Genomic DNA, 9,261 nt, shown 5'->3' with positions numbered 1-9,261 from the left:
CCCACACCCTCTGCAGCCATAAAGGCCAACACACAAGGCCTTGAATTTTCTATCACCTCAGGAACAGATGAAGTCCCCTGCTTTCCTGACAAGTCACCACCTTCAAAAGCACACTAGTCTCCCATGGGCTCCTTCCTTGCTATTGTCCCTTAAGGCCACTGCCTCTTGAAGCCCTTTGGCTTCTGTATCAAACATCCCCTCCCCTCAAATGTACAGCCTCTTTACCAGGCCTTGCTGCTCTGAGTAATGACGGAAATTCAACTCGCCAAAGCTGCATCTAGATTTCCAAGAGTATTGAAGAGATGTAATAGCTCCTAGGATGGTTAAATTCCTGGCGCAAATTATCTTGATGTAAATCTTACTCAGAGAAGAGGTCATCAAGACCTTCCCACTGGCTTTTAATACATACACATTTGATGGTGCATGTGAGTAGAATCTGCCTCTATAGCCCCAAAAAGGTTGATAAACTTATCTATGTACACATATACATACACAAATATCTACCTCTCTCGACACTGTATTTCTGCTTAGCAGTGTTCCTTTCGAATCAACATAGAAGGTAAGTAGTGTGAGCTTGCTCCTTGCTGTTAGAGATGGCATTGCTGGGACATGGTAACTCCAAAGAAAAATAGATTGGAAGGGACTCGACTGTAGAGTAAAACACAAATTTCCTACAACAAACCGACCTGTCAAATTCCCTAAGGCAGCAAGCCTCTATGATCTGTACACCCTTATTAAATAATCTCATTAAATAGGAACACAAAATATACACATTTACAGTTATTAAATAAGCCACAGGATTCCTCTCCTATCTACAGCCACATTCAGAGACAGCCATGCCCTCATATTTAAACTTGTAGGTGACGACACCCTTATCTAAATAGAGGATGGAGATAGGCTCAAGCTTGGTGGGCACACAGCAGGCTTTGGAAGCCTTCTGGGAATTCTTGAGGTGGACCAAGGCCTGGATAATCGCATGCTTTGTGGGGGTGAGATGCTCTGCCAGGGGGTAATTGCAAACACCGCGACATTCATAGGCTTCATATCCAGGCGGAGCGATGATCCAAGAGTCCCAGCCAATCTCCTTGAAGTCGATGTAGAGCGGGGTCCTCTTGCAATAGTTTCCTTTTGCATTCCTTCTGATGCGGGCGGTGGAGTCATAGATGATATTCGACCTCATCTGCAGCAAAGCCTCTTCCCCAGGTCCATTAGAATAACCGTCCAAATCCAGATTGTCCATCTCTGGGAATTGCTCGTGGGCGATCATTTCATCCAGTTCCTCTTTCCGCTCCTTCTCACTGCTTTGGTCATCGGAAAACACGACAAGCAAAGGATCGTGCTTATTCCGGGCACTAGTGTCTATTTCCAGGTGTCCCCTGCCAAGTGTGTCCTCCGTTTCGTGTTTGCTCTCAATGTGGACCTCCAGCTGGTGGGTGGACAAGCCTGACTTTTGCCAATGCCTGATGGCATCAGTGACATCAAAAGTCTCCCACTCACTGTTGGTTCCGTAGATCTCCCCTGACACCAAGACCAGCATGCTTCTTTCCCCTTCATGGTCCTCTTTGCTCTCAAGTACTTCAAAAATGGTGATTTTCCGGTCCACTCCTTCATATATCAGGCGGTCTCTTTGCACCAGGGTGTACAACCTGAGCTCAGCCATGATGATGTCTTCATGGTGAGGGATGGATACATTGAAGAGGAGAGGGTATTTTCGGAGTCCGTTAAAACTGGCTGGTTGGGAAAACAGATCTGGAAAAAACAAAAAAGGAATCAGATTTGCAGCATGTAGCAGAGAAAAACAGATGCTTATTTATGCAAAAAGCACTCCTGTCCATTCTCTCCACACAGAGAGAATGAAGGAAAATCAGTGAAAACAAACACAGAGTTGGCATTCTCTAAGAGAAAGTACTGAAGGTCAAGCATTAAATGCTAGACCACCTTAAGCAGCCAGGACTAAAATGGAAACTGATCCCTTAATGAATGAGAGAAGATACACCCAGCCTGGTTCCCATAGCTTATCAGTCACAGAATTACAAAACTGGGAGGGTCCTTGGAGATTGTGCAGGCAAAACTTTTCTAACCAGTGAGGAGTTATCAAATGAACTGTATGGTGGTTGTTCTTTGCTTGAAACTTTTCAGAGATGAGGCTGTCATGGCTTTTCATATTTGTACTTATGGATGGAGTCTTTCACATAGTCAGGGCCTTCCAGAAAAACATCCATTTAGACCAGGGGTTTGTAAACCTGGCTCATGGACCAAATCGGCCCTGCCACGTGTTTGTTTTTTAAACTTGGCTGCAGGCATATGCGGAGAAGGCACTGGCACCCCACTCCAGTACTCTTGCCTGGAAAATCCCACGGACGAAGGAGCCTGGGAGGCTGCTGTCCATGGGGTCGCTAAGAGTCGGACACAACTGAGAGACTTCACTTTCACTTTTCACTTTCATGCAGTGGAGAAGAAAATGGCAACCCACTCCAGTGTTCTTGCCTGGAGAATCCCAGGGAGGGGGGAGCCTAGTGGGCTGCCATCTATGGGGTCGCACAGAGTCAGACATGACTGAAGCGACTTAGCAGCAGCAGCAACAGCAGGCATATGGAATCTTAATTCCCTGACCAGGGACCGAACCCCCACTTCCTGCATTGGAGGGCAGATTCTTAACCCCTGGACCACAAGGGCAGTCCTGCACCACCTGTTTTTGGAAATAAAGTTAACCCTGATAGATAGTTGGTAAAGAATCCACCTGCAATGCAGGAGACTCCGGTTCAATTCCTGGGTTGGGAAGATCCTCTGGAGAAGGGATAGGCTACCCACTCCATTATTCTTGGGCTTCCCCTGTGGCTCAGCTGGTAAAGAATCCACCTGCAATGCAGGAGACCTGGGTTTAATCCCTGGGTTGGGAAGATCCCCTGGAGAAGGGAAAGGCTACCCACTCCAGTATTCTGGCCTGGAGAGTTCCATGGACTGTATAGTCCATGGGGTCACAAAGAGTTGGACACAACTGAGCAACTTTCACTATACTATACTACTCATTTCTGCATTATGTTTGTGGCTACTGTTGCACTACAATGGTAGAGTTAAATAGTCTTAACAGAGATAATATGGTCCACAAAACTTAAAATATTTACTTATCTGGCCCTTTACAGGAAAAAAAAATTGCTGACCCCTGCTCTAGACACCAAAGCCTAACAAGTTCAACGAGATAGCCATAACACTAAGGGGAGTCACAGCAGTTGAATCTGGAGTGTGTGGTCCTTTGTAAGGAGGGATGGGGGAAAATGAACCTTAAGGGTGAATTGGTTGCCTTAATTTTGCACTTGATTTTGTGCATATAGGAAGCATTCAGAATGTTTATGAAATAAAACTTTAAAGGTCCCTTAGTTTTAGAAGCACACTTCCAGACATTACCATGTTGATTCCCTATATGAGAATTTTATAGGTGTCCAAATCTTGTACACTTGTGTGTTAGTCGCTCAGTCATGTCCAGCTCTTTGTGACCCCATGGACTGTAGCCCACCAGGCTCCTCTGTCCATGGGATTTTCCAGGCAGGAATACTAGAGTGGGTTGCCATTTCCTTCTCCAGGGAATCTTCCCGATCCAGGAATCAAATCCAGGTCTCCGGCATTGCAGACAGACACTTTACCATCTGAGCCATCAGGGAAGTACTTTGCCCCAGGTAGTACCTGTCTATGAGGAATCCCTAAAGGCATCTGTCATCTATCAAAGTGTTCCATGATGCCAAAGATGCTAAGGATAACCATCTGAGGGGTCTCCATCAACTTTGGCAACCTTTTCCCAATTGTATATTCAGCTCATCATTTCTGTTAGGTCCCTATGCCAGATTGTACTTTTTAATATTTAACTTGATTTTATTGTTTTCATACTAACTTTTAGACTTGTCCTAAGCAGCTCTATTCTTGAAATGAGAGGTTGGAGGTGATAGTTGTGTGGGTTTTTTTAATCCACATTAACAAAAATATCTAATGATTTCGCATGATTTAGAGCACCTCTGGGCACCACCCAAAATCTTCTCATACACCACCAGTGAGAACTACAGGTGAATGGAATGAATTTAAACTCTCTAGCATGGCTCTCAAAACTAGACTGTAATCAGGTCTTAATCTGTTGACCCAGTCATAGCTCCCATTCTTTGGCAGCAGCATGGAATATTGCAATTTATCAATTAATATTCATTGAAAGATTAAACAAATCTTTTAAACAAAGTATCTTATTTAAAGTAGACTGATGTCTTCACTACTTGCCCAAACATTTCTTTGTTTTACTGTCTATTGCACCTTAGATATGTTCTTCTGACCCTTGAAAAGGTCTACTCCCTCTTCTCCACCTATCTAGCTGTGACCCCTCCCTACGGGACCCTCCCTTCCTCACCTCCCTATCTGGAAGTCCACTCCTTTCTGGGTAACTTGAGTACTTACTCTGTATATCTCTCCTTTGACCTTGCCATTCGTGTCCTTGTTTTTCAGTTGTCTTTATAAGTGGATCCTCCTGACTATTAATAGATTCACATCCTACTGTCAGGTACCACAATTTACATTCCCTTCTATGCCCCTAATCTACCGTGATGGAGGTAGCACTTTAAAAATATTGATGAATTGATGTTTCTGGGCATCAAACCAAATTGATTATGGGCATGATATGTGTCCTTAATATATCAAGCAATTTGGTAGTTGTATGCCTCCTCCCACCCCCACCATAGGAATGGAGGAAACTTCACTCCCCTTGGACAGGAAACATGAGAAAACCAAAAATAGGGAAATAGACTAGTGTTCTATCCATTTTAAAAACGCACACAATAAAAGCTCACTGTTGTGGGAGGAAGTGTTTACAGAGAAGCACAGGAAATTTCACTGATGGTGCATATGATCACACTGTCTGAATGGTGATGATGGTCCCGATGGATGTTTATGTAAGTCAAAACCTGTTTAATTATACACTTTAAATATATGAAGTTTATTGTATGTCAATTATGCTTCAATAGAGCTGATATAAAAAATAAGTTCAAGGTGCTTGTGCAAGTATAGTAATAGTGGAGTTATATTTCAGGCAAGGGAACTAAGGTTTGTTGAGCAAATTCCATGTGCCAGGTGCTTTGCAAACTATTTTATCTAGCTCTTACAATGACTCTGTAATGCTCGTATTGCTCCTCTGTTCATCTGATTCTGGAAGAAATCAAGCCTCAATGCAGAGAACTGACTTCTCCAAGATGAGGTCAAAGCAGTGGTAGGAAATAAAGTCATGTTTTTCCACCTTGGAAGGGGCTCTTGTTTTTCCCTGATCAGTTAGATGTAGAGGAGATTTTATTTTGTTTTGTTGGTCTTCGCCTCCTAGGGAGTGGCACTGAGCAAATGGCAGAAAATCAAAGAAAGACAATAACAGCCAGCACAGTGAGCACAGTGAGGGATTCATGACCTTGGGCTGTGCATTTCACCTGGGGACTGACAGAGGTGCAGGCAGCAGGGGTGTTCACTGAGAGGTTTGCTCCCCGCCTCGATGGTCTTCAGTAATAAGTTCTGAAAACTTCACTTCCTGACCTAGATCATCCAAATCCTCCACAAAAGTGAGAACTAAAAAAAACTTTTTTCCCCAGGGGTGCAAACATTTTCCCACCCACATTCTGAGCCAGCTGCCCAGGGATCAGTAATCAGAAACATTAGGAAGGCTTCCTAGGGAAGGAGGTTGTTTATTTTCAATTCAGACTGACCCAAAATGAATCTGTAGTTTCAACTTGTCATTGTCATTATGTTACTAAATGTTATGAAGTCACATTTCCAATGTTACTAAATATTTGAAACTTGCAGTCACCTACATTTTAAACCAAATAGTTTCTCCAGGACTGAGCAATACTTATTCAATACTTCCTCCAATGCCTAGAATTTAAGGAACTCATTAGCAATAACTGACATTCAAAACTTCATATCAATTGTGTACTTTCTTACTCATGACCTCTTTGTGAAATTACTCAATGTGTTACACGTATGTATGCATGTCTGCTAAGTCACTTCAGTTGACTTCTGCTAAGTCACTTCAGTCGGACTCTTTCAAACCCTGCGGATTGTAGCTTACCAGCTCCTCTGTCCATGGGGTTCTCCAGGTAAGAATACTGGAGTGGATTGCCATGCCCTCCTCTAGGAGATCTTCCTGACACAGGTATTGAACCCATGTCTCTTAAGTCTCCTGCATTGGCAGATGGGTTCTTTACCACTACCACCATTTGGGAAGCCTGTTATGTAGGTATATTATTCTCAATTTACAGATGAGGAAAAAAATGGGATTCAGAGAAATTAAACTAAATATCCACATCTATTAAGTCAACCCTGTCTCGGAAATCCAAATTCTGAGCTACTACCTTTTTTGCTACTACCTGTTTGCTTTCAAGAACATTTGGCCAACATATACCTAAACTGTCTTTTGTACCTGGCTAATGACTATAAAAGAATAATTGGTAAATATGAGAGAATTAGTTTTTTTGGACCCACAGCTTTTACCATAGATTCTAGAAAAAAAAAATTTTTTTTGATTACTTACACCATATTAAACAAAGGATTAACTTTCTAGGTCGTTACATTTAGTACTGAATAAAGATCTAGTGGGAGAAAACACACTTTTCTCATGATATCTAAAGTTTGTGCGTTATTCTTCATAAAGACACAGAATAAACTGAATCATTAATTGGGCATGCACACTTTCTGGAAATTATAAGCAGTGCTTCAAGGATATACATGCATGCATGCTCAGTCGGTTCAGTTGTGTCCGACTTTTTGCAACACTATGGATTGCAGCCCGCCAGGCTCCTCTGTCCATGGGATTCTCCAGATAAGAATACTGGAGTGGGTTGCTGTGCCCTCCTCCAGGGCGTCTTCCCCACCCAGGGACTGAACCCACATCACCTGCACTTCAGGCAGATTCTTTACCACTGAGCCCTCAGGGATATACATGTCACATCAAGCAAAACAAAAACTTAGGAAGAATCTCTAAAATATAAGTTTCCATCCTGTTTAAATATTTTTTACATCAGGTAACAAAATGAAAACTCAGTCAAAGTTTGAGTGAAACACAAATCCTAACTCTGTATTTTGTCTTTTTTTCCAGCCTTTTCATTTGAAGTAGAAATTCACAAACCTGGAGTCAATTAAAAGCCAAATGGAACTGAGGCCTATCTGGAAAATGACAAAGGTGTAGTGGTAGACCAACATCAATATTTTTTATTACCTGCTGTCAAAATTGAAATTTTCCAAAGCGTCAATTATGATAGTGAAATGACAAACACTTTATGGCACTGGATTAAAAAGCCATTCTTTAATACCTTTTAGTACTATCTGGAAAATGACCATAAAAATAGTATAGACCAAAATGTGCATTGCTTTGGAATATCTGTGTATACATACCCCTATATAGATGTTTTCACTCTTATCTGTATTATTTCCACGCATTGTAAATTTACCCACCACTTCTGAAAACTCAAAGCCAAATTTTATCGGTAAAATCTCCACTTACCTTCATTCTTGAAACTCCTGATGATGTTGGCGGATGGCATGGAGGTGCGATCTGTCGCGAATTTGTTGTAGAGCTCCAGCATGTACTCTGGTGGGTCAACCTTGGCCGAGTCCTGCGTGGGGATGTCAGACAGGTTCAATGTCTTGAGAAACTCATTCTTCATGCTCTGTAGCAGTGTGTTGAAGTCTACACCATCTTGCTCTGAGAAGACATCATCGAAGAGGGGCATGTCTTCTTCCAGGGGCGACTGCTCCAGACTCATGATAGGGTTGCCAGAAACTGAGTGAACCAGCAGGCAGGAGAGAGTGCACAGCTGCAGGACCACGGAACCCATGACTCTGCTCCAGCCCCCAGGCCAACCCAGGAAGGTTTAGCGCTCCTGGGGCTCTAAGTGGCAGTTTTATCTCGCGGAGCATAAATGTCTCGTGTCACTGGAGACAAGTTTGGAAACTTCCCCTCTCTCCCCCTCCCCCTTACCACTCTTCCTCTCCCCCCCACCAAAAAATCAGGTTGCAGTAATTGGATAACAAATCCCCCATAGGGGCCTAGCCTTTCTTATCTCCCTAGTGTAAACTGCGCACCAGATTTTGTTTCTATCTTGCAATCCTTTTTTCTTTTAATGAGCATTTTGTAAACATTTCCACATTCTGACACTGGCTAAGAGATAGGACAATTTTCTCCTCGCAAAGAGTCTGCTTCTCCTTTTAATTCACTTCCTTTTGGCAGGAATGCCTGAATTCTGCTTTTACATGGTTCGGTTTCACACATGCATAAAATAGACATTAGGAATCTACAGGATACACATCAATGGTGATACGTATTAATGCAAGTGATGGGGTTTCATCCTCACATAAGCTTTTCTGAAGAAAGACAAAATAGCCAGCATTTCCAAGTTAAGTTAATACATATGAATGATCTTACATAAATCGTTGGAAGCTGACATTATTAGAAATGGGAAAGTATAAACTTCACGGGCAATAGCCTTTTTCATACAGATTTGATCTGGCTAAAATGGCTTTGGGAAAATAGGGCAAGTGCTTCATTATGACAGCAAATAAATTTATTAGGTGCTTTCCTACGAAGAGGCATTGTACTAAGTGCTTTGTATATATCACTGAATGTGCTTCCTATAATAACCCTACTATTATCCCCATGGCCTATATGGGTCACTAAGTTTCAATAAGTTGCCAGAAGTCACAAAGCTACAAAGTGATAGAGCCAGGATTTGAATCCAGGCAGTCTGACTCTTATGTAATAGGAAAACAATCAGACCATTTAACCAGGTTTCCCCAAGTCTGGGCAGAGGCAGTTTAGCCAGGCCGGGCCAGCTTTTCCCAGGGAGTCCACAGTCACCGTTTGCAGCTGGATGTGGTGCTCAGGTCCTTCACCTGTGTGACAAGTCACTAAAAAGACCACAATCTCTGCCCAATCCATCCTTATGGTTAAATCAAATGACCATCAAACTGTTCAAGTAAAAGCTTACAAACAAAGGTGAAAAGTACCAAATGCCTTGGTCTGAAAAACAGTGGTGGAATTGATTGTGTGTCTGCTATAGGGAAAGAGAAGTCAAAGTCATCCCAGTTTTCAGCCCTAATTAGTGGTGGGAGCAGCATGCAGCCTTCAAGGTAGTTCTGCAGACACTCCCCCGGGGTTGCTTTTTCTGCTGAGGCATTGGGGCTGGTGTCTCTCTGACCTGTTCAGGGCACGCCTTGGTTCAGGGGGATCTGCATCTTTGTATTTGGTGCCCT

The 9,261-nt window shown here is 42.8% G+C and overlaps 1 protein-coding gene across 1 annotated transcript; it reads right to left on the bottom strand.

Annotated features, from left to right (window-relative positions):
* Nucleotides 1-808: 808 nt before the first annotated feature.
* BMP10 (bone morphogenetic protein 10) lies at nt 809-7,847 on the bottom strand. The gene is made up of 2 exons (XM_065927671.1): nt 7,514-7,847; nt 809-1,749 (listed from the first exon to the last, which is right to left on the bottom strand). Exons 1-2 carry the CDS (start codon nt 7,845-7,847, stop codon nt 809-811), a joined length of 1,275 nt encoding a protein of 424 aa, XP_065783743.1.
* Between the last annotated feature and the right edge of the window lie 1,414 nt (nt 7,848-9,261).

The sequence above is a fragment of the Muntiacus reevesi genome, chromosome 3, assembly GCF_963930625.1.
Source record: "Muntiacus reevesi chromosome 3, mMunRee1.1, whole genome shotgun sequence".
Lineage (NCBI taxonomy): Eukaryota > Metazoa > Chordata > Mammalia > Artiodactyla > Cervidae > Muntiacus > Muntiacus reevesi.
The sequence above is the reverse complement of the archived record's forward strand: the minus strand, read 5'-3'. Positions and strand labels throughout refer to the sequence as shown.